At 36.5% G+C, this 23,879-nt stretch overlaps 3 protein-coding genes across 7 annotated transcripts; 2 read left to right on the top strand and 1 right to left on the bottom strand.

The window, feature by feature from the left end:
- Positions 1-410: 410 nt before the first annotated feature.
- glrx5 (glutaredoxin 5 homolog) lies at positions 411-5,179 on the bottom strand. 2 transcript variants are annotated; one of them, XR_013822940.1, is made up of 3 exons: positions 4,758-5,179; positions 917-2,092; positions 411-690 (listed from the first exon to the last, which is right to left on the bottom strand). XR_013822940.1 is itself a non-coding variant. In XM_079888405.1 (2 exons), the coding sequence occupies exons 1-2, from the start codon at positions 5,050-5,052 to the stop codon at positions 1,923-1,925; spliced, it is 465 nt and encodes a 154-aa protein (XP_079744531.1). In that variant the 5' UTR covers positions 5,053-5,179; the 3' UTR covers positions 411-1,922. The 2 variants fall into 2 exon arrangements, 1 of the variants encoding a protein (XP_079744531.1); XM_079888405.1 differs by having other exon boundaries at positions 411-2,092.
- Positions 5,180-6,627: 1,448 nt separating this feature from the next.
- Positions 6,628-18,401, top strand: clmnb (calmin b). Of its 4 annotated transcripts, none has more exons than XM_079888147.1 (11): positions 6,628-6,723; positions 7,112-7,148; positions 10,411-10,472; positions 10,736-10,831; positions 10,943-11,026; positions 11,513-11,605; positions 11,714-11,934; positions 12,739-12,932; positions 13,617-13,699; positions 15,879-16,900; positions 17,192-18,401. In XM_079888147.1, the coding sequence occupies exons 1-11, from the start codon at positions 6,709-6,711 to the stop codon at positions 17,319-17,321; spliced, it is 2,037 nt and encodes a 678-aa protein (XP_079744273.1). In that variant the 5' UTR covers positions 6,628-6,708; the 3' UTR covers positions 17,322-18,401. The 4 variants fall into 4 exon arrangements, with proteins under 4 accessions (XP_079744273.1, XP_079744274.1, XP_079744272.1 ...); XM_079888148.1 differs by having other exon boundaries at positions 7,112-7,161; XM_079888146.1 differs by lacking the exons at positions 6,628-6,723; positions 7,112-7,148 and adding an exon at positions 8,276-9,918 and having other exon boundaries at positions 10,414-10,472.
- A 291-nt stretch (positions 18,402-18,692) lies between these two features.
- On the top strand, positions 18,693-23,658 carry LOC307168965 (alpha-1-antitrypsin homolog). Its single transcript, XM_079889283.1, has 7 exons — positions 18,693-18,937; positions 19,682-19,718; positions 20,196-20,312; positions 21,599-22,559; positions 22,673-22,943; positions 23,118-23,265; positions 23,373-23,658. Exons 4-7 carry the CDS (start codon positions 21,848-21,850, stop codon positions 23,559-23,561), a joined length of 1,320 nt encoding a protein of 439 aa, XP_079745409.1. The 5' UTR covers positions 18,693-18,937; positions 19,682-19,718; positions 20,196-20,312; positions 21,599-21,847; the 3' UTR covers positions 23,562-23,658.
- The last annotated feature ends 221 nt before the right edge of the window (positions 23,659-23,879 follow it).

The following is a 23,879-nucleotide window of genomic DNA, read 5'->3' as shown; positions in this document are numbered from 1 at the left end:
GGCGATTTTAGACACAGTTGTGGTGTTGCCTAGCAACCAGCTTAGAGGGAGAAGTAGTGCTGGGATATGAAAGCTTTTGAGAGGATGGTGAAAATGGCAAGTCAGGCATGGTTTACCATTTAAAAAAAAAAAAGGAATAAAGAAAGGTGGTACCATGTAACCTTGCCTACTACATTTCCACATCTCAATCTATTATTTATTTATTTTTATTTTTAAGAATAAATACTTGAAAATACCTCCTGTATGATTTGACTTTTAAAATAGTTTTCTATTTTTTTTTTTTTTTTTTTATTAAACACAATGTCAATTTGAACAGTCTGGCATTATAATGAAGGTAAACATATAGACCAAGTATAAACAATTAAATAATAATAATAATAATAATAATAATAAGGAATAATTCATTATTTGAAATTTTCGGTAACACTTTATTTTACAGTGTCCTTGTTACATATGTTACATGTACTTACCATAGTAATTTATGCATTAATTTAACAGTAAATGATGCATAATTACATGCAACTAACACTCAACCAAATCCTAATCCTACCCTAACCCTATAGTAAGTACATGTAGTTACTTAATAATACTCAGTACTTACATATATAATTACACTGTAACAATGACACCTTAAAATAAAGTGTAACCTAATTTCCCTTGAAACATTTACCCCTGGTTTCACAGACAGGGCTTAAGACTAGTCCTAGACTAAAATGTAAGTCTGAGCTGTTTCCACTGAAATAAACTTGCACTGACTGATCTTAAAAATATATCAGTGCCTTTTTAGTTTTAAGATGCACATCGGTAATGATTTTTTCTAAGCATGTTTATAAAAAATTACTTAAATGTCCTAATTGATCTATGGTCTAATCCTGGCTTAGTCTAAGCCCTGTCTGTGAAACCGGGCCTTAAAGACTTAAATATGTGCTTTTCAAAACCACATGGAATCAACGAATTGATTCATCATTTTAATTAAAAAAAAATAATAATTTTAAAAAAATCGCTAAAAGTAATTTCTAAACTATTTTTTTTTTATATAGTTACCTTAATGACATCATTTTTGGTTTTCTATGATCAGTCAGAAAACAATTGTAAGACTATTGCGTCCTCTAGTGGACACACGTGAAGCTACAATCATCACTAACTCCAATATACTTGGAATGTTATTTGTCGAATCAGATCTTTGACCTATTCTTTAGACCTAATTTTTGATTAATGTCCTTCATGATTATCAATTTCCAAATTTGTCAAAGATACAAACATTAAAACAATCAACAATATGAAACTCTTTACACTTCAAAGAGTCAAATAGGAGATGTCCATGTATTATATCGCAACTGATGAAAAAAAAAATTTAAAATAAGTCTCACCATTAAAGCCAAGTAGATACCTTTGACCCAAAAGATTTCAACATCTTATTTGAGTAAACTGCAAACAATCTACAACAGGACAACTTCCAAGCATGTTTTTAGACCAGACTCATATTAAGAAGACTTTATGAAAACCTGAATCAACAAGCACATTCTTTGCAATGACATCAGATCCACAGAATTCATAATGTTGCGTCACACCCAACAGCTTTACTTTCAAACAGTGGGTGCTTTATATTATTTTATTGACAAAAAAACTGATATACATCTAAAATACATGTAATATATTTCAAAATACAACATTTTAAATATGCAGTGGTCTAACATTAGAGTATCTGAAATAAAGGCAAGCATACTGCAATAGAAATGTAATCATCATGTGTGTAATACGGTAATTCTATGTCAAGTGTTTTACAGTGATTCTTCAGGATTTGGGAGTTTTGACTTCATATCCTTTAGTTTGGACTTCAGCAGGTCAAATCACCCTTCACAAGTCAACCTTTGATAAGTTTACATCAATGGACAATCATCCTACAGATGCGACTTCGCTGACTAGGACTGTTTTTCTTGATCCAGGAGAGCTGATCTGATTCCCAGCTTCTGAAGTTCCTCTACCAGGTCGCCGCTTTGATGCATCTGAAGAAGAATATCGCAGCCCCCGACAAACTCCCCGTTGAAGTACACCTGTGGAATCGTCGGCCAGTTGGAGAATGACTTTATTCCTTTCAGGTGGAACAAAGTTGCATGTCAGTAAACATCATTTTTTTAGTCCTTAAAAGGAACACGCTGACTTTTTGGGACTTTAGCTTATTCACCATTTCCCCCAGAGTTAGATAAGTCCATACATACACTTCTCATCTCCGAGCGTACCGTAACTCTGTCTGACGCACCCACCGCTAGCCTAGCTTAACACAAAGACTGGAGGTAAACGGCTCCAGCTAGCATACTGCTCGCAATAAGTGACAAAATAACACCAACATTTTCCTATTTACATGTTGTGATTTGTATAGTCACAGCGTGTACAAATAACAAGGTCACATGAGACACAGCCATCTTCTAACCGTATACATACTGGGAACTATATTCTCAGAAGGCGAAGCACTGCTACTTGGGCGGAGTAAGCCCCATGGTGGTGAGGAGCAGAGAGTTCGCTCAGAGTTGGAGTAAATCACTCCGCAGAAGTAGCAGTGCTTCGCCTTCTGAGAATATAGTTCCCAGTGTGTATACGGCTGTGTCTCATGTGACCTTGCTATTTGTACACGCTGTGACTATACAAATCACAACATGTAAATAGGAAAATGTTGGTGTTATTTTGTCACTTATTGGGAGCAGTATGCTAGCTGGAGCCGTTTACCTCCAGTCTTTGTGTTAAGCTAGGCTAGCGGTGGGTGCGTCAGACAGAGTTACGGCACGCACGGAGATGAAAAGGGTATGAATGGACTTATCTAACTCTGGGGGATACGGTGAATAAGCTAAAGTCCCAAAAAGTCGGCGTGTTCCTTTAACTCTCACATGCACAACTCTGGAAATAATGTTACTTGACCTGGATTTCCTTATTCTCTTTTTAATTCTCCTTAAGCATTTAAGTCTAGGCTTTACTGTTTGGAAACTAACCTCAGTGGTCTAAGGGTTAACACCCCTTTCTTCCTGCTGCGCAAAACTGATAAAGGCAATCAGAGCTGACCGGGTGACTGCTGGTGCCGTTAACCTATACTTGTGCTGTATTGATCAAACTAACCACGTCTGGAACCAAGTTTCAGACCCAAACTAAAGTGCACTGTATGGAAGTCATAATAATTAGAAACTTTCTCATAATGACTTTGTTACTCATTATTTCGAGATGCCTAGTCATTATAACGAGAACGTTTCTGATTATTATGAGATGTTTTCTCATATAATGAGAAACTTTTTCATAATAAGTTAGTTACTATTACCATGAGATGTCAAGTCATTATTACAAGGAAACATCACATAATAATGAGAAACTTTCTTAATATTGAGATTTTTTTCATAATACAATTTCTCATTCATATCCCGTAATAACAGACCAAAATAATAATGAAAAATGTTCTCATAATAATGAGAAACTTTTTAGTAATAATGAGAAACTTTCATGCCTTGGTTTCTCAAAAATGTAGAAACGTTCTCATAATAATGACTTAGCATCTCGTAATAATGAGAAACTAAGTCATTATTATGATAACTTTTCAGATTATTATTATGAGATGTTTTTATTACAAGGAAACATCACATAATAATGTGAAACTTTCTTAATAATGATTTTTTTTTCCTTATTAATATCCTGTAATAATGGATCAACATAATAATACAACACTTTCTCATAATAATGACTCAATATCTCATGATGAGAACAATTTTAGTACTAATGATAAGCTTTTATGTAGTAATTCCTTTTATGTTTATGTAACCTTTAATGTAGTAATGCCTTTCTCATAATAATTGCTTGACATCTCATAATAATGAGACTAAGTCATTCATTATTATGAAATGTTTTTCATAATTAATAAGTTTCTTATTATTGTGAGATGTCAAGTCATTATCACAAGGAAACATAACATAATTATGAGAATTCTTTTTTTTTTTTTTATTAATAATTAATATTACTGGCTGTCGATTAATGGATCAACATAATGAGGTAGGCCTACTTTCACATAATAATGACTCAATATCTCATAATAATGAGAAACCTTAGTAATAATTAGAAACGTTCATGTAGTAATGCCTTGGTTTCTAATCAAATGAGAAACTTTCTCATAATAATGACTTTGTTTCTCATGAATATTTCGTAATAATTACTTAACATCTCATTATTCTCATAATAATGAGAAACTGACTAATAATAATGACTCATCTCATAATAATTAAAGTTTTTAATAATAATAATAATAATAATCATAATAATAATGTGAAACTTTCATGTAGTAGCCTAATACTGAGAAACTTTCTCATAATAACGTGTCATTATTTTGAGATTGGAAGTCATTATTAGATTTTCCCCAACAATTACTACATAGTACATACCATAAGAAAGTTTCTCATATGAGATACTAACTAAGCCATAATTATGAGAACGTTTCTTGATTTTATTATTAATAATTGGCAGCTTAAAATAGATTTTTCCAAAAAGGTGTCACTAACTTTTGATTTCATTATTAATAATTGGCAGCTTAAAATAGATTTTTCCAAAAAGGTGTCACTAACTTTTGATTTCATTATTAATAATTGGCAGCTTAAAATAGATTTTTCCAAAAAGGTGTCACTAACTTTTTTAGTATGTCACACGTTTAAGAAGAACCACACATGAAATAAAACCGTCGTCCATGTAAACTCCAAAAACTCTTCAAACAACAATGACCAGCCACTGACCTTCTCTAATATCCTGATCATCAAGTACGTTATAAGCAGCGTAGCTGTCGACCCCGTGCATTCTGAGGATCTGAACGACGGCGTTGCTGAAGCCGCACATGGGCTGAACAGGGGTGCCTTTCATGAAGACCACCACCTTGTCCTTCTTCACCATCTCCTCCATGTTCTTCTGGCCCGCGGAGGAGCACATGAGGCGGGCCCAACCAGACAGAACCTCTCCATTATACTGAGCTGTTCTGTAATGCCACGCGCCCGGTCGAAGACACCGGGCTGTCGATCTGAGAATGTTGTTCATTGTACTAGTCTGAAGGGTTTGGTTAAGATTTTAAGTGGTTTGTGTATGTGTGTCACGTCCTTTCACTCGCCACAGTGACAGAACCTCACCGAAGAAACTAGTAGGAACGTAAGCTCCGCCTCTTCGAGAATAAACACTCAATGGAGGAAAGCTATTGGTTCTCGTCTTTTTCTTATCCTCCGTGATTGGTTGAATCCTGCGTCAGTCATGAAGGTTACACAAGTTGCTTTTTATCTCTTGACAGCTTCTATTTTAGCGAAGTAAAATATTGATCTACTATTACACGTACATTCACTGTAAATTAAAAACGCATTTTTTTCTCCTTTATTTATTTTTTTAGTAAGAAGTAATTAGTGGAGGCATTTACATCCGGTTAGAATAACACTGACGTTTTTCCTTCCGGTACGTACATGCTCCAACCGGCTCCGACTCATTTATGCGAATCGGTTCTTTGAAACTCTTTTAAAGATTCATTTAAAAAACGATTCAGTGATTCCTCTATCTTGCTGGGAATTTCAGTTCAGCAGTGATTCCGCTCATAAAACACACAGCCATTTAAAAGCACTGTAATCTAGTTATAATTTGATTTTGTCATAATTGTAAAACAACTAAAAACAGTGCTCACTCGACATTGCTCGAACGCATTAAATAATCGTTCGATTGTTTGCTATAGGCTATACAATACTGTCCTACTGTCCCATATTCAAATATCCCTCCTTGGATGTTTATAATGCCACTGATTGCTTTGCAAATACATGAGGAAATAAAAGATAATTCAAAGCAAATACCTGTCTGGTTTGTTGCCCAAAGCTACTTAGAAAATAATTTTACAAATAATGATATTCTGGTTCAAAGAACCCTAAAAATGGACATACATGCTGCAGTGTATAGGCTGCATCCCACAATGTGGAAAATCTATCAAGAAAAGAACAAAATATAATCTTTCAGTTTATACAGTAGAACTGGTAGCCATTATATTGGGATTGCAGTGGGTAGAAAAAAAATGTTTTAGTTGCATCTGATAGTTTGTCTGCACTCACAAGCATACAATCAGGGAAATCATGCCGGCCTGATATGATGCTAATTGAACTATATCAAACAATATACAGATTACATAATAAAGGTTTGAGGGTTTGTTTGGGTTCCTGCACATGCTGGTGTGAAAGGCAATGAAGAAGTGGATATGGCTAAACAGTCTCTTAAATCACCAACAGTAGATTTACAGATTCCATTAAGTAAAACTGAGGTTAAAGCAATCATAAAATATCAAACTCAAAAAATATGGCAGGAATATATGGATATTAATGATATAGGAAGACATCTGTATAGTATTCAAAGCTATGTTGGCATGGAAAGGGAGATGAGTAAAAAGCAAAGTGAAGAAATGATTATCACCAGTCTCAGAATAGGACATACAGGGCTCAACAATTACTTCATCTATTAGGTAGAACAGGTCTGATGGAGCGAGTATAAAGGTTATTGCTAATTATATATTCTACATTCTGCCAAATCTTCTGATCCACACTCCCGTTCAGTAGATGGCGGTAAAGCACCTAATAAGCCGGTTTGCCAACCGCCAATAAAAACATAAGAAGAAGAAGTTAGTTCGTTTTCGGCTTGATTAAATGAAGTCTGCGGTTGTTGCAAACCGCGTGGATGTTCTACAGTTTTGTAAGTAAGATTTAAGCTACTTTTGTCCACGTCTGTCCCCAGAAAGAAGTGCAGTCTCGCGATCCTGTCTCCGCCTGCAGTGGCTGGAGACTCGACGAGGCTGCATAGATCAAAATGGAGGAGCAAAAGGCGTGACTTCTCTAGACTTTGAAGTTTTACGTGCGATATTCTTTCCACAAATCTCGTCCTGTTTCCACGGCGGTAATGGTTTGTTTTATACCGTTACCAATCTCAAAACAGGCAGAGTAATACAGCGGCGGCAGTCAGATATTGTCTGGCAGGAGAAGCGCGCCTTTCAGACACTTCGAATTGCCACAGTGAAACGTTATGTTGTGAATGGAGGAAAAACCTTGCATTGACTAATTCAGACTGTTTTCTATATCCGTAGGTTCGTCCGGATTCCAACATTGCTCACCATAATCTCGGTAATGTGTAAAGGTTTGTTTTGTGAACGTTTTATTGACTTTACTCCAATTTTTTTTTCGTTCAATAAAAAGTGAATTCATGCACGCACACAAAAAAATCCCAGATTTGCGTCTTTTTTTTTTTTCCCTACCATAAGTCAATCAAGTATTTTCTGAGGTATCTAACTTTAGCCATTCAGCTAATTGTTTGTAGCTTGGGTAAACTCTGAACATTGTAATTTTCATTCATGCATGAGTAGGCTAGTTCATGAAGGTGCATTTGTTTATGTCTGAGGCCTGGCTTCCTTGGGTTATAAAATGAGCCACTATCTACACTCTGTCCTGCAGAACCTACAACAAGCTCAGCCAGTCTGTAGGAGTGATTTATAACAAACTAATTACACTTTTATACTCAATTACACTCACAAACTCCCCTAAACACTTCCCCTAGGGAGAATCCCCAGCACAATTTAAAAGTGTGGTCAAGTGGACAAGGGAAGTTTATTTGGACAGACCCTCGATTTTGACTGAGGGAGTCTTCTCATGTACACTTCAGGCATATCCATATACAATGCAACACAATTGTGACATCACAATCAACTTCAAGTGCTTGCATTTAATTTATCCAAAAGTGATCAAGAGTTTATGGTGTTTAAACCAATTGCAATGTTTCTGCCAGTAGTGGGCACTCGTGCAACGATGTACACCTGAGTGATCGAGGGGAGGGCATAAAAAAAGACTTAAACGCAGCCTAAGTTGTTCCTTCTATAGTTAAATTGTCAATTTTAAGAATGGTCTGTTTTTATTTCATGGTGATAAATGTAGGCTATATTTAAACTATTTCAATAGTGTTTATAAAGTAAAACATAAGTCTCTATGTGAAGTGTATCATAGTGGTATATTTCTTTAAAAAAAAAAGTTATGTTTTGGTATTTCATGCAGTGACATTCAGGTATATTTAGGCCACATCCACACGAAGCCAGAGCTCTCCCTATCCAATCTTTTTTTCCCCTCATTCTAAAAAAAAATCTGTAAATTGCGTCATCTCAAGAAATACCTACATACACAAGAAAGAAAATATAAATAAGTAAAATAAAAGAAATAAAAATACAAGTAAATAAATATAGGAATAAAAGAGGCTCAGTAGCTTCTGCAGCACGAACACAAGCATGTAATCCGCTGTTGTTGTTGCTGTTACGTGTCGTGGTGTGTGACTAGGATCGACACGTGGGGTGATGACATCATCGTTTCACAAAATATATGGATTGGCTGTACACAAGAAAACGCAAGGGTGTCGTTTTCAGATTTACCCTCTCTGGGACCCGATTTAAAAAAATAGCGGTTTCAGGCTTCCAAAATGCCGGATCCGTCTGGACGAAACGCCCATACGATCAAGTCCCTGTCTCTCTCTTGAAACCAATAAATTAACCAGTGAATTAAACGACAATTCATCAACTGGCCGCTTGAGGCTGGCTGCAAAAGTGAGTCAAATCTGCATCTCCCCCATGTAGAAATGCCCAACTTTACAGCAGAAAAAACATGTTTACAGCCTGGAGCAAAAAGTGGCTTTGGTCTATACAGCTAATGTTTCCCTTCATGACAACTGTGAGGGGGGTGAATTTTTTTTAGAACTCATCCGTTTAAATTATATTAAGCCATAAATTTCTGCATAATTAAGAGGTGTCCACTTTTGAGTTGACAGGTGGATTCCCACTGCTGTGGTCATTAGTTGTTTGTCTGCTGTCTGTTAGCCGTCACGTTACGCGCTGCCAAGATGGCGAAGGTCGGCCACGCCCACTTTAGGCTTCAAAAACGGTCTTCAGAAACCTACGGGTGACGTCACGGACACTACGTCCATATTTTTTTACAGTCTATGGATACGATACAACATTTTTACGTATACAGCTAAACGTGTCTCCGTGTGTACAAGGCCTAATTGTATGAATACATTGACCCACTAATGCAGTATATAAGGCAACAAAAACATTGTTGTTCTTTAAGCAGTTTTTAGCACACGGACGACAACATTATCAAAACGATCCTGTTCACATGGATCCGCTGTAAAAACGCTGTATTATCATGGCAGGCCAGTAGTTGGCGAAGTCACTTCGTAAAGAAACACTATGCGCCTACAGACTGAATGTGTAATACACATGCGCATGATGTCACCGTTTTCACAAATTTGCATTTTTGTAGTTTACACGGAGACAATAACGTTATCATTTTGAAAAAACTTGCTCTTTGAAACCCGTTTTCAAAAGTTTGCATTTCCAGGTCCCCAAAATGCTGTTGTCATGTAAACAAGTTTTCATTTTTTAGTTGAAAATGTCCCCTTAGTGTTAAAATATCCTTTCATGGTGAGGATTAGCTAATATTTCCTTTTACAATAAAGAAAATAAACTTTAACCGCCAAATCATAGTTATACTATGAACAAAGCATCCATTCAAGCATCCACATGTTTTATTTGTTTAAAGTGAATAGGTGAAACACATAAAAGTTAAAGTATGACTATGAATGAGTATTAAATATTGGCTTGAGGCAGTAAAGGATTTGCAGGAGCTTTCACAGTGTATGGAGGAGACGGGCGTGTACTGGCAGGATTTGACGCTCAAAAACACTTCTCAAACCCGACGACTTGATTTCCTCAAATGTTCCCCTGTAGCGTCACTGCAGCTACTGTAGCATATCCGTGACTTTGAGAAGTTTTCTTGGTCCTGTTCAGGATGTCCTCAACATTGAGTAAGAGAGATGGACGTGTTAAAGACAAGAAAAGCGCGAAAAGAACCCAAGGTAAAAGAATCCATAACGGTGTACATACATAATTCACAGGTACAGTTCTTATAATGAATTATCTTTATGCTTTAAAGAATTTTGGGTGGATATTTTTATGATCACGCAATGTTTTAAATGGCAAGTTTGCTCCATTGTATCATAATATATATTATATTTTCCAGTTCTGGCACAGGTTTAAAAAATAATTTTGTATTTTTCTTTTAAATACAGAATTTTATATTATGAACACAATATGACCGAAATGGAAATGGAAATAAAACAACATTCTGAAAAACAAGTCTGAAAATAAAATGGAACGTTTTTAAGACAAACTTCCTCATTCATTTCACTCGTGCATGTCTCTTAAATGAAAGCGAACCTGCTTATACCTGTTCTCACCTGCTCTAAACCTGTTACAATGTTCTGAAATGACAGCATGTACAAAAGTTGACTCAAAAAGGAGTACCCATGCTCTGAGAAAAAGCCTGAGTTTGATTTCTTTGTTTACAGAGGAGAAGCAGGCAGTCCAACAGAGAACTTTTACCAAGTGGATAAACATGCATTTGAAGAGAGTGAGAATTGTCTTATTTCTACTGCAAGGACAATCAACAGATTCAGTTTTTTACATGCAACAAGGCCAATCAACATATGATTTTTTTTCTTCATGAGTGTCAGACCTATTACTACAACAGAAGTATTGAATGTCTTAACGTGTTGTTTTTGTAAAAATGTCATCATGTTTGTTTATTAATAATGAAAAATGAACATACTGTACATTTAAAAGTAGTCATTAACTGTCATGTCTACTTCATTTAAGTTCCTTTCTGTGTTGTAGTGTGACCCACCTTTACAAGTTAATAACTTATTCACTGATGTTCAAGATGGAAAGGTTCTCATGGCTCTTCTAGAGGAACTGTCAGGCTGTAATATGGTTTGTCATCACATATTTTACTGAAAATATACAAAGTTTGATCACTATAAAACTGTCATACATAAATGTGGCTTTCCTAAACACATAAGAAGTGTTTTTCATGTGCTTTAGCTTGATAGATTCAGGCCATTCCCGCATCACATCTTCAGACTAAACAATATTGCAAAGGTCTTGAATTTCCTCGAGGACAGAAATGTAAGTCCTAATTAATTTTTTTTCCCCCATGTCTTAGTGTGAATCCCTGTACATCACATACATGGTGGGTGGGAAATATATCATGGCCAAGAATTAATTCCATCATTTTAGTTAAATGGATAGTTTAACAATATCAAAAATGAAAATGTTGTCATAATTTACTCACCTTCAAGTTGAGGACATTGAATTCCATAGTAGAAAAAGTCAATGGGGCCCATCAACTGTCTGCTTACCAACATTCTTTAAAATATCATCTTTTGTGTTCAGCAAAAGAAGAAAGAAACTCATACAGGTTTGGAACAACTTGAAGGTGAGTAAATGATGACAAAAATTTAAATTGTGGCCATGTACAAAATAAAACAAGGGAAATAATTAGTACGTGACAACGATTTAAAGGGAACTAATTAGTAAAACACAGCCATCAATATATATTTTTCCTTCCATATGTCATGTTTAAATGTAATCATTTATATTATTTCCACACAGGTGAGTCTTATAAATATTGACGCAAATGATATTGCTGATGGCAATCCTTCAGTTGTTCTCAGGCTAATCTGGAACATCATTGTATACTATCAGGTAAAGCACACTAACACTGTGTAACAGTAAGGAAAGAGTTCCATTGTTCTTGTGAGTGAGTGTTTGATCGACTGAGTTATTGTGGCTAAATTATTTTACCATTTGAAGATTAAACAGGTTACAGGACACCTAGAGAAATTCCCTTCCACCTTCAGTCTGCTGTCATTACCTTGTGGCAGTGATTCTTCTGGTCGTAGTTCTCCAGTATCACCTGGAGATGACATATTCGGCACTCTACCCTCAAAAGGCAAAAGGTCTTCTCATAATCTCAAGTACCGCGGTACAGCCATAAAGACTCTGCTTAGCTGGGTGCAAAACTGCACAGCAAAGTAAGTCAATTAATTCACTCAGCCACAATAAAGACAAATGTGTTTCTTGATATCCAAATTGGTATATTGTATATTTGTCATAATTTACTCACCTTCATGTAGTTCCAAACCTTTTTTCTTCTGTGGAACACAAAAGGAGACAGTTTGAAGAATGTACTGATCACACTTTTCCTTGAAATTGAAACGGAGACTGACGCTTTCAAGCTTCAAAAAGATGCAAACACTACAAAAGCATTGTTTTGTTCCCTATATTCCTTTCAAAGTCGTGCAGTAACTTTGTTTTTACTTCAAATCTCCTTCTCCAGTGAGCTGTAACTGAGGACCACGAGTGAGTGTGTTGAACTTTGTAAACAAATAATTCAGAGTGGTTTTGTGAAGCATTTTAAACGACTTATTGAAAACATATAACTCAAAAGAACAATTTGTTCCAAATTAAGCATCAATACTTCTTTCTTGAACTCTTATGAACACACCAAGTTGGATGTCAAGGCTGGATCTTAAGATGTTCAGTAAATGTAACTTGAATTTTAGTCTGTTGCTCACTCAATACTACCAGATGACTTTGTATGGACTATGGACCGCTTTCATGGTCTTTTGCATCCATTTTGTCCACATCAAGTATAATTGCATTAAAAAATAACATTAACTTACACAGAAGAAAGACAGCTTTGGAACAACATGCAGCTAAAATGATTTGATTTTTTTTTTTTTTTTTTTTTTTTTAAATCTATGCCTTTAATTAATTGGATGGACTTCCATAATTTATTCAATCTTAGAAAATGCTGTTTCAATCTTTTCTTTCAGATATGGGGTAGAAATTCATGATTTTGGTAACAGCTGGAGGAGCGGAATGGCTTTTTTGGCTCTGGTTAAATTCTTCTGTCCTGAATTTGTGGACATGAGGAAAGCTTTGTCCTCTGAGCCCCATCTAAACATGGAGACAGCCTTCACAGCAGCATATGAGTGGCTGGGGATTCCTCCACTGCTGGATCCAGATGGTAACACACACACACAAACGCACACACACACACGGTAACACACGCGCACGCACACACACACACACACACAAATACTCATGTTGGCTTTTCATGTTTTATAAGTACATTCCACAGACATAATGATTTTTATACTGTACAAACTGTGTATTCTATCCTCTCTTACACTAACACTACCCCTAAACCTATTCATCACATAAAACTTTCCACATATTTAAAAAACATTACTTTGTATGATTTATAATCTATTTTCCTCATGGGGACCAAAACATGTCCCCACAAGGACAAGGATTTCAGATATTCCCATCTTTGTGGAGACATAATTGCCATTTTGTCTCCATAACGTAGGGTTTGCCAGAACCACACACACTATCTGCTTTCTTTTACTTGAAGAATAGCTGTGTATTGTTTGTGCCTTCTATATAGGGGACCATGCTTAATTGCTGCGTGACCTGCGCTCTTCAGAAATAAATATGTTGTAAAAACCCAGAATTTTACTGCAGAACTATTGTACTACAGTAAATATTGCCTGTGAATATTGTATAGCAAAGTGTTGTATTGTTTTCTTAGTTTTGTGACTGGATAGCAAATAAGCAGAATTTATTTTTGAGTGGGATCCATCTTCAAAGCAACTGGACCGCAAGCAGGTGTGTTTGTTATTTGACCGGACCTTTTTTTTTGCACTAGATGTTGCAGTGCATTCACCAGATGAGCAGTCCATCATCACCTATGTAGCCCAGTTTCTTGAATGTTGCCCAGGCCATGGTGAGGTGAGGATATGTGTATCTTTCATATCAATGATTGCGTAAAAAGGCCGGTCATATAAAGTCACAGGTAAAGCTAACCAAGACTTGCTTATCTGGAATGGTAACATTATTGTGAGTAGATATATCAAGAAGACTAAACATGTGGTCACATGTGGATTCCTATTGAAATTACTGGATTTTGCCCTCGAATGTTCGCCAAAAAATGATCAATGTGCTGCCACCAGTACCAGTATCAAAATTGAAGGTGGTAACGGGATAGTTTCACCTCCACAGAATGAAGCTGAAGAGGAAGAGCCGGACTGTTTCATAGACATGTATAAAGTGTATTTATTCAGTATTTTTTTTTTTTTTATAATAATAATATGATTGATAATATAATAAACATAATATAATAATATAATGCATCCATGTATAATTCAACTCCAAAATGTCGGAAATACTGTCTATTAATGGATCCTACTGGCATTTCAGAGGTTTTTTTTTTTTTTTTTTTTTTTTTTTTAGTTTAAAGGGTTCATGAACTGGCTTTCTAAAACATGTTATTGTTGTCTGAGGTCAACTTATGACGTTCGCTTGTTTTTTACATTCAAAAACATCAAAATGAATGTTAGGCTATGTTCTACCCTGGTTTTGAGCCTAGCTCCTGAAACACTCGGTTTTTATGGGCGTGCCACATTGAAGACTTGGAAGTAAACCCACACTGCTATGATTGGATAACAGTTTTGCATATTATAATGAGTTTCATGTAATGCGCGAATCGGTGGGTGGGGCTAAACAGGCAGTGTTGAAGTAGGCATTGATCTTCTTCTGCGGAGGTGGTGTTTGATACCCTTTGACGTCATAGATCCCCAATTTTGAAAAACCTGTCGATCGCTGTGCCTGGTATCAATAAAAGCTTTTATTGGAATAACAAGGACGTTTTCAGTTCTGAAACTTATAGGATATTCTTATTGTATGATGACCTCTTATATGTCAAAAGCTCAAGGAAAATTGTATTTCTCAGTTCATCACCCCTTTAAAGGGTTAGTTCACCCAAAAATGAAAATTCTGTCAGTAATTACTCACTCTCATGTTGTTCCAACTGCGTAAGACCTTCGTTCATCTTCGGAACATAAATTAAGATATTTTTGATTAAATCTGAGAGCTGGATCACTGCTCCATAGGCTGCTAGGTGACCGAAACTTGCTGGCCCAGAAAATGTATTAAAGAGATCGTTAATATAGTCCAAGTGACTCCAGTGGCTCAATCTTAAGTATATCAAGCGACGAGAATACTTTTTGTGCGCAAAAACAAACAAAAATAACGACTTTATTCCACTATTCATTTCCTTCTCTCTGGGCCTCTAGTTGGTTCACGTAGTGTTTTTGCGTAGCGCGTCTGTGTTACACGTCACCACGTATGCTCACTATTGGTCGACGCTTGTCATGTGTGTGATGCGTGGTGACGTGCAACACAGACGCGCAGCGCAAAAACACTACGAGGCCCAGAGAGAAGGAAATGAATAGTGGAATAAAGTCGTTATTTTTGTTTGTTTTTGCGCACAAAAAGTATTTTCGTCGCTTGATATACTTAAGATTAAGCCACTGTAGTCACTTGGACTATATTAACGATCTCTTTAATAACTTTTCTGGGCCAGCAAGTTTCAGTCACCTAGCAGCCTATGGAGAAGTGATCCAGCTCTCAGATTTAATCAAAAATATCTTTAATTTGTGTTCCGAAGATGAACGAAGGTCTTACGCGGTTGGAACAACATGAGGGTGAGTAATTACTGACAGAATTTTCATTTTTGGGTGAACTAACCCTTTAAGGCCTGAATGATTTTGATTTAAATACATGTGAATGTTTTTAAATTTTGCATCATTTAGTTGCTAAAGATAGTTTCAACAGATCTTGAGTCAAGGCTTAGAATTACAATTAAATCTATATATTTTGTTGACACACTGGAGTATGGAAGCTCACTTTGGAGTAAATAAGGTAGGCCTACTCCACTAAAAAGAGGAAATTGCCTTTTTATTTACTTTTTTTCTATAAGGTAGAAAATACATACAAAATTAACCCAATGTATCACCATTGGAAACAATTTATTTTAAAATTGTGATGTTTATTCTCAAGCAAATTAAGATAAAATAAACAGTTCTATTAAAGATGTATTGCTAATCGCATTGCATTCACTGATTCACAGGACAGTGTGTCAACAGATTCCTCTAGAGGCACACCAAACTCCATTGAAAGATGGGACAGACCTTGGATTGATTCGGTCAGCTGTGTGTCACAATCTAATGTCTCCGCTGAAGTTTTGAGATGCCTTCATAACCCTTCTGAGACCTGCCAAGAAGAACAAGATCAAGAGCTCAGCTCAGAGTCGCTTCATATCTGTCCTTCAGACAACCCTGTGGGTTTATCTGCTATACCTCCACATTTCCTCACCATGAAGAGTTCCAGCTGGTCAACTGGACAATCCTTCTCAGACTCCACTGGAGGGCAGTGTTGTGACTCCGTAGCATGGAAAAAAGGCTTGATGGTAAACCTGGAGGATGATGGGAACAGTTCTGAGGTTTCAAAGGCCGTTTATGCAATGTCAATGCTGGATTCAGACGAGGAGGACGCATACAGCTACATCTTAGAGCTGGACCATAAAGAAGCTGGAATAGTGTCAAATGTCGACTTTGAATTAAATGCAGTCATGGATTCACAGGGAATGGAGTTTGATATAAATGTTGTCAGTACACTTGAATCTCAAAGTAGGGAAAGAAACTCATTGTGTCATTTGTGTGATACACAGAGTCATTTAAAACCCATGGATGTATTGATGTCATGTGATAGCAAAGGTACAGATGAAAGCACACTGGGACAGGTCAAGGACATTCATGTATCCCAAAGGGACTGTGACTCTCTGCCGATGAATCGAACTGGTATAGAAAACACAGAAAAGACTGCCAGATCATCTGCTGATGAATGTTTGGACTTGGACTGTTCATTCAAAATGAAGGAGAGTATTTACTTGGATGTATTTACTCTGACTTGCAGTGATGGTATTGATCATATGCAAGTGGACAATGATCTTGATAAGGAGAAAATTAGAGAGGACCTTTTCCTTTGCGAAGTGAATGGTCTATCAGAAAATTACCAATATGAGCAAAACAGTTTTTTAAATCAAAGTGTTTTGGATAGAATAACCGAAGAACCTGCAGTTTCACATTTGAGGTTAGGATTATATTTTTCATTCATTTTATCACCTGCTCATTGAAAAAACGTGCCTCTACCTATACATTTTTGCACAACTCCAAAAACTTACCTTTACAAACAATTCACAGATTTACATTAATCTGTTTTATATAAAACTGAACATGTTTTTAATGGCACTCACTAGACATTTCACTTTGAAACATGCAATAAGCATAATATCATTCTGCAGAAATGTTGCCACAGGTACGTTTTTCCAATGAGCCTGTTTGCTTTGAAAATAACCAATAACCGCCTCTTTCTGTGTTTTAGGAACGGCGGTCGTGACCGAAATAGTTATGAGCTGGAAGAGCTTCATGTGCTTCTGTTCCTCTGGATGATCGCCTACTGCTGCCTTATATATCCTCACCTGGACTTCTTCAGTCTATTAAGTAAAAACTAGCAATGCTAGAGCAATATACTTACAAGGAGAGTTCTACAAAGTGCAATATTGTGCGTCCACACACGCAATTCAGTTTATCTCTTTCTCATTGTTTGTAAGTCAGGATCAGAGCTAAAACTTGTCCTCTAAATAAAGTGGGTTTAGATCACATACGGAATTTACAGTTGAAGAGTTACAGACTTACAATAGACTATGTGGATTGTCAGTATCACATTGCGAGAGCATGTCAAAGGTCTTAAAGGGTCATTGAGTTTTTTGTCATTGAGTTTGTTTTTGAGCTGTACAACTCATTCCTGCAGCACTCTATAAATATTGCCTTTTTGCTGCTTTACCTTTAATATATATCTACATAACTGTCCTTCCATGTGACATGAGCAACAAGGTTCAGTGTTATTTACTTTACAGTGTTAACTCTTTACCCACCAGCATTAAAAAAATAAAAAATTGCCTGCCACTGCCAGCCTTTTTGATAAAAAAGAAAATCACGTATTTGTCAAAGACTACATCTGGATCAGATTCAGAATGATGATCAAAACTTCGAGTCCATCAAAACCCCCACAGCTTCACAGTCCTCGTCCTGGGTCGACATTTCATTCAGTAACATTAGGCAGTTTTGATTTATATGCTGTTTAATGTTGATGATCGCGGTATTTTACATTTGCATCTGCTTACATACTGTAATGTAAGCAGCTTGTTTCTGCTTCTTCTTCACCTGTGTTTTGATCAGGAGATTCTGCACTCTTTCAGAAGATGCGAAATAGCATAACAGTGAAAACACTGAATGCCGGAAATTTTCGTCAATTGCGGGGAAAGAGTTAATATATTTTATTTTTTATTTTTTGTTCTCCTTATGTTTTATTTGTTTATGTGAAATTGGTTTCATGATATTTTTTGATCAATACGTGAATGTTAATCTGACGTCTATAATATTGTACAAAATTGAAAAGCATTAAAGAATAAAATAATAAAAATATTTATTTTGACAGAAAATGGTAATGTCAGGTAGTGGAAAGCATGTTGCAATTTATAACAAATGTTAGCATGCACCAATAAAGTGATTTTCAGTTCGTCCCAGCAATCAAACAGTTATATGTGTGTGTGTGTGTGTGTGGATCTGGAGAAGATAAAACAGGCCAAACTGTTCAAATATGTAAGACTAAGCGTGGGCTGGATGAGATTTGTGCCCTCACTACAGAGAGCCAACATTCTGAGAATGTGTTTGTTTACTGTCAAGGTCAGGGCCGCTAATCAATGTCAACATCTTTCAACATTTCCCTTGGAAAACGATCCAAAGAGGAGTTTGGACAGTTATGTGTACCCCCAACTGTGTTTTTTGCAGTGAGTTATCAAGAGATGTGTACAGTATATTTTGATAGTAGCAAAGCTGTTAATATTCACTTCTCCAGGGGAATTGGACAAGCCTGAGAGACGCAGGCGCTAAATGGTGTTGGAAGCTATACTATGGATGCCCTAGTGCTCTACAATGACCTTGTCTTTGGTTTGTTTGCTACTTACAGCATGGAGAAGCAGAGGGAAAATCATTGTTTCTCCTCAGTTGGACTGTCCTTTGCCCTTGTGAAGATATGGAGAATCTCACATGACCTGATCTCAATAAGGTTTGATGAATGGGCTTCTCAACTTCACAGAGGCCTCTGTGGAGGTCACATATTCCTGGTCATCCATAACTTAAAGAAGACACTTACAGCTCTTACTCAGTATTATGAAAGTCAGAATTTACAACAAGATTCAAATGTGGCTCTAGATTAAAATATATAAATTAGTTTTGAAATATAGCGGTCACTTTCTTTTATATTGTGTTGTACAGTGCATTCAAAGTATTCAGACCACTTATTTTTTGTTCCCCACACAATTAATGTATTAAAGTATTACATGAATAAACATTACATACTCCATAATGACAAAGAAAAAATATATTCAGGAAAATGTGCATATTAAAGAAACAACAACAGTCCATTTGGTGGCGGCAAATCAACAAAAGCTCATTTGCCAACTGCCAGTATAACATTGAAAGAAGAAGATAAACAGAGTCTGTAGATTTTACCAAATTTAAATTAAAGAAATGTTATGATATAAATTGAATGATCTCTATTTTCAGGTCAATGATCAAACAAGGAAATTGGCAACATATCAATTTGGTCACTTGGTCACACATCTTTGCTTCCATTGAAACACAAGATGCTCTGATCATTCTCAAGTCTGCATGATAATCATCTACATGATTATTAAGTTTTAAACAAGCTTGTGGAGTTAGTTTGGGAGTTCATGTAGCCTGAGTGTATAGAAGCTCAACATTATTATGTTTGTGTTGTTTTATAATGATCAAAATATTTAATTGACAGATGCCGATTAAATGGTTTGCGGCTGACCAGAGAAATGGTGAGTGACATAGAGTGTTTTTCACACAAGAAAAGTTATGAAAACAAGAACAATCAGTCTACAGCCTGTAGTGCTGCTGCAATAAAAGCAAATTGATACATATAACATACTAGGAAATACAGAAATTCTTGTTTTTTTTACTTCTCATTCAATGTATTATGATGATAATATCATCATAATACATTGAATGAGAAGTCAAAAACAATATTATTGTAATTTATAATGAAAAAAAAAAAAAAAAAAAACTTTCTCACACCAGTCTTAGGCTTTTGGACCCCACTGTATACTTCAATCTGATCCAGTACAGAAGAAGCTGTCTTAAGCCAGACATTCTGTTTGTGGCCAATTGCAGCTCTGTAAACAACAAGCTCAAGAAGCTTCATTCTGAATTCAACTGTTGTAAACATGCCAATAAAATGGAGAGAAAGTGACATTCCACACTGTCTAAGACATTGATTTTCTTTCCCCCTTTGACAGGTTTGCAGAGATCCGACTCCCAAAGTTTGCTTTGGAAAAAAACATATACTTCAGAGACCCTTGAGAAGCACGGTGTTCACTCAATGTGAATCAGCCAATTGTAAACAGCCATCAAAGGTGAACGATCTGGTGTTGACTCTTGTGAGGGTATTCATTTTAAGCACCCTCCTATCAGAGTACAGTATATCACTGGTTGATTGATTGTGTCTCTCTCTGCAAGCTCTGTATATAGTGAACTGATTGTGGATGAAAGCCCAATAAAAAGGCATATAATAATAATAATAATAATAATAATAATAATGCAGGAATAAACCATTACTGAGTCATGTAATAGGAACGTTTTTTCCACCAAAATAAACAGAAATGCATATGGGTCATTGACGAATAAGGTTTTTAAAAGTGTAAAAAAATAGAATGGAGATATAACTATATTTGAAACCATTTTTTTTGTTTACCTAGGTGTTAACAATAAGATTTTGTGGTTTGTACAATCAATTAACACTGTTTTTTGTCATTTTTTACAAGATGGAAAAAATGTCACCAAAAAAGTCATTCGGTTTAACCACTGATTTGAAAGTTAAAAACTGATTTGACATTGATGTTGAGATAGTATATAGTGTGTACCACAGAAGAAATATATATATAAAAAAAAAAAAGATCACTGATCTCATAAATGTAATCATTTATTGGACTACTCTAAAAACTCCAACATATTCAAGTAAAACATTGCACAGGGAAAGGAGAAAAGGGGAAATGTAAAAAAAGAGCCTTATCTGCTTTATATTTGTATTATTGTAGTTCCTTTAGTTATTAAAAACAATATTATTCCATTTAAATATTTACTATATCGGTTTTACCAAATGTCCTTTTGACACTTCAAAATCTTTAAAAATACCTTTATATGTAGTAATATATAATTAAAACCTTTTGGATTCAGTAAAAGAGATCAAGTTGTACTACCTACATACTTTGGATGATATATATTTGTTTTTTTATTATTATTAAGGCCTTTGGACAAAAAAAAATTGACCCATATACATTAAATGTTTAATTGGAGCGTAAAAAGTAAATAAATTATTTGGGTTTTTAAATTTGTTTAAAACCTAAATAAGAGAAACTTCTAATTATGGACAGCTAATTTTAGAGCTGTGCTTCAACTGACCATCACAGAAAATAAAAAGGCACAGGCTATCACAGTATCTTAAGATGTGAAGACTTTTTGATTAACAGTCTGAGAGGAAGACAGTCATATCAATCCTAAATTGCTGATTGACTACTTTTTAAATCTAAATCTCATCAACAGATTTTAAGTAGGTACTGAAAACCCCTGACACAGAAGTCTAAAACTGTGTTGCATCACTAAATACAGAGCAACAGCTAACCATGAGTGATTGCGTTCACAGAACGGGGGTGGAAACAAGTTAATGTTTAAAAATTTTACTCGGCCGATGCTTGAAGGACTATAAATTGACACCAATCCATCTGAACAGTCTCCTGTCAAGAGGACTTTGATGGTGAGTTACAATTGTTTCGCTTAAAGTGCTATGATTTTACCAGAATTTTAAATAGCTACTCTTTGAAATTTACGTTAAAAATGTGAAATGCAAAAGCATAGATTTGTGTGATCAAGTAAAAATCACAAAGTTTGTACAATGCTGTGCCCTCTGGTCATAAAACAGGTGGATAAAATGTGGGGAAAGATTTATTGCTGTGCGATTGCTGCCCTGCTGGTAGTAACGGCCTGGGCCGCACCCCACGAAGGTCACGACCATGGTGGCCACACAACTGATCACTACCACCATCTCCACCATGAGAAGGATGAACCCCACCCCGGCCACGAGGGGTCCAGCGATGCCTGCCACCTGCTTTCTCCACACAACGCTGACTTCGCCTTCTCTCTCTACAAGAAACTTGCATTCCATCCTGATGCCCAGGGCAAGAACATTTTCTTCTCCCCGGTCGGGATCTCAATGGCTTTGAGCATGTTGGCTCTAGGTGCCAAGGGCAGCACTCATTCACAGATATACAGCAGTCTGGGTTATGGTGGGTTGAAGCCTGAGCAGGTCGATGAGGGTTTTGAGCACTTGCTCCACATGCTGGGCCACAGCCAGGACGCCATGCAGCTGGAGGCAGGAGCTGGTGTGGCCATCAGAGAAGGCTTCAAGGTGGTGGACAAGTTCCTGAAGGATGCTCAGCACTACTACAGCAGTGAAGCCTTCAGCGTTGATTTCTCCAAGCCTGAAATTGCTGAAGAGGAGATTAACAAGTTCATCGCCAAGAAAACCCATGACAAGATAACCAGCATGGTAAAGGGTCTGGACTCAGATACAGTGATGATGCTGATTACCTATATGTACTTCAGAGGTACTAAAGAAACTTGTCTTTCGTTCAGTGATATTCCTGTAATAATCATGTATTTCATCTTTGAAAAATCTTGGTTGATGCTGACCTGAATTTCTAGCAATTTGTCTTGATAGGCAAGTGGGACAAGCAATTTGATGCAAAGCTGACCCACAAAGCTGACTTCAAAGTGGACAAGGACACCACCGTGCAAGTTGACATGATGAAAAGAACCGGCCGCTATGACATTTATCAAGACCCTATCAACCAAACTACGGTCATGATGGTGCCCTACAAAGGCAATACTTCCATGATGATCGTTCTTCCTGAGGATGGGAAGATGAAGGAAGTTGAAGAATACATCTGCAGACACCATATTAAGAGCTGGCACGAAAAACTCTTCAGAAGGTAATATCATCGATACATCCAGATTGAAATTCATGTACTAGTTGACTTCTGACTTGAAGGTTGATGGTTGTTTAGTTGCTATAAGATATTTGGGAACTTTTTGGTTCCATATTTGTTACCATATTTGGGAGCCATGGTAGCTGATATACCATATTTTACATTTATGCCCTTCAGTTCTGTGGACCTGTATATGCCCAAATTCTCCATCTCTGCAACTTCCAAACTGGACGACATTCTGCAGGAGATGGGAATTACTGATGCATTCGGTGAGGCAGCAGATTTCTCCGGGATGACAGAAGAAGTCAAAGTCAAGGTGTCACGGGTATGTGTGGACTTGTTTTTACCGTTTGAAGCAACATCATAGTTTATAGACCTAAAGAATTTGAAAACTCTTGAGAGTCATGTTCACATTTTGAACCCAATCTCCAGGTTGTCCATAAGGCAGTCCTCAGCGTGGACGAGAAGGGCACAGAGGCAGCAGCTGCAACTACAATAGAAATAATGCCAATGTCCCTACCAGACAGCGTGGTGCTCAGCCGGCCTTTCCTGGTTCTGATTGTAGAGGACAGCACCAAGAGCATCCTCTTCATGGGCAAGATCACCAATCCTACTGTGTGAGATCCTACTCCACACATAACTTGCCGGCCCTCTGCGTAAATGCTAATCTTTGTGTAGATCTTGTTTTAAACTGCAATAAATGTTGATTTGATTGTAATGAAGTGTGTCATCAGCACTTTATTTCACAATAAATTCCTGTTTCGCATGTACATATTACTTTTTATAGTAATGACACTAACTGGGTAAATACATACCCCTAAACCTAACCTTAACCCATGTAGTTACCTTACACTACTCAGTACTTTCATGGGTAAGTACACTGTAAAGCAGTGGTTCTCAACTTCAGTCCTCGGGACCTGTTGCTCTGCACATTTTGTA

This window comes from Squalius cephalus (assembly GCF_949319135.1).
Source record: "Squalius cephalus genome assembly, chromosome: 12".
NCBI lineage: Eukaryota > Metazoa > Chordata > Actinopteri > Cypriniformes > Leuciscidae > Squalius > Squalius cephalus.
Note: the sequence above shows the minus strand (reverse complement) of the source record. Positions and strands in the feature narration are given on the sequence as shown.

Bases quoted from the DNA above. Each gene is read 5' to 3' on its own strand.
- glrx5 (XM_079888405.1), bottom strand. From the start codon at position 5,052: ATGAACAACATTCTCAGATCGACAGCCCGGTGTCTTCGACCGGGCGCG. The intron at 2,093-4,757 runs GTCAGTGGCTGG...TCCACCTGAAAG, and splicing joins TGATCAGGATATTAGAGAAG to GAATAAAGTCATTCTCCAAC.
- clmnb (XM_079888145.1), top strand. From the start codon at position 9,852: ATGTCCTCAACATTGAGTAAGAGAGATGGACGTGTTAAAGACAAGAAA. The intron at 10,832-10,942 runs GTTTGTCATCAC...CATGTGCTTTAG, and splicing joins AACTGTCAGGCTGTAATATG to CTTGATAGATTCAGGCCATT. The intron at 13,700-15,878 runs GTGAGGATATGT...ACTGATTCACAG, and splicing joins GTTGCCCAGGCCATGGTGAG to GACAGTGTGTCAACAGATTC.
- LOC307168965 (XM_079889283.1), top strand. From the start codon at position 21,848: ATGCTGTGCCCTCTGGTCATAAAACAGGTGGATAAAATGTGGGGAAAG. The intron at 22,560-22,672 runs GTACTAAAGAAA...TTGTCTTGATAG, and splicing joins TACCTATATGTACTTCAGAG to GCAAGTGGGACAAGCAATTT. The intron at 23,266-23,372 runs GTATGTGTGGAC...CCCAATCTCCAG, and splicing joins TCAAAGTCAAGGTGTCACGG to GTTGTCCATAAGGCAGTCCT.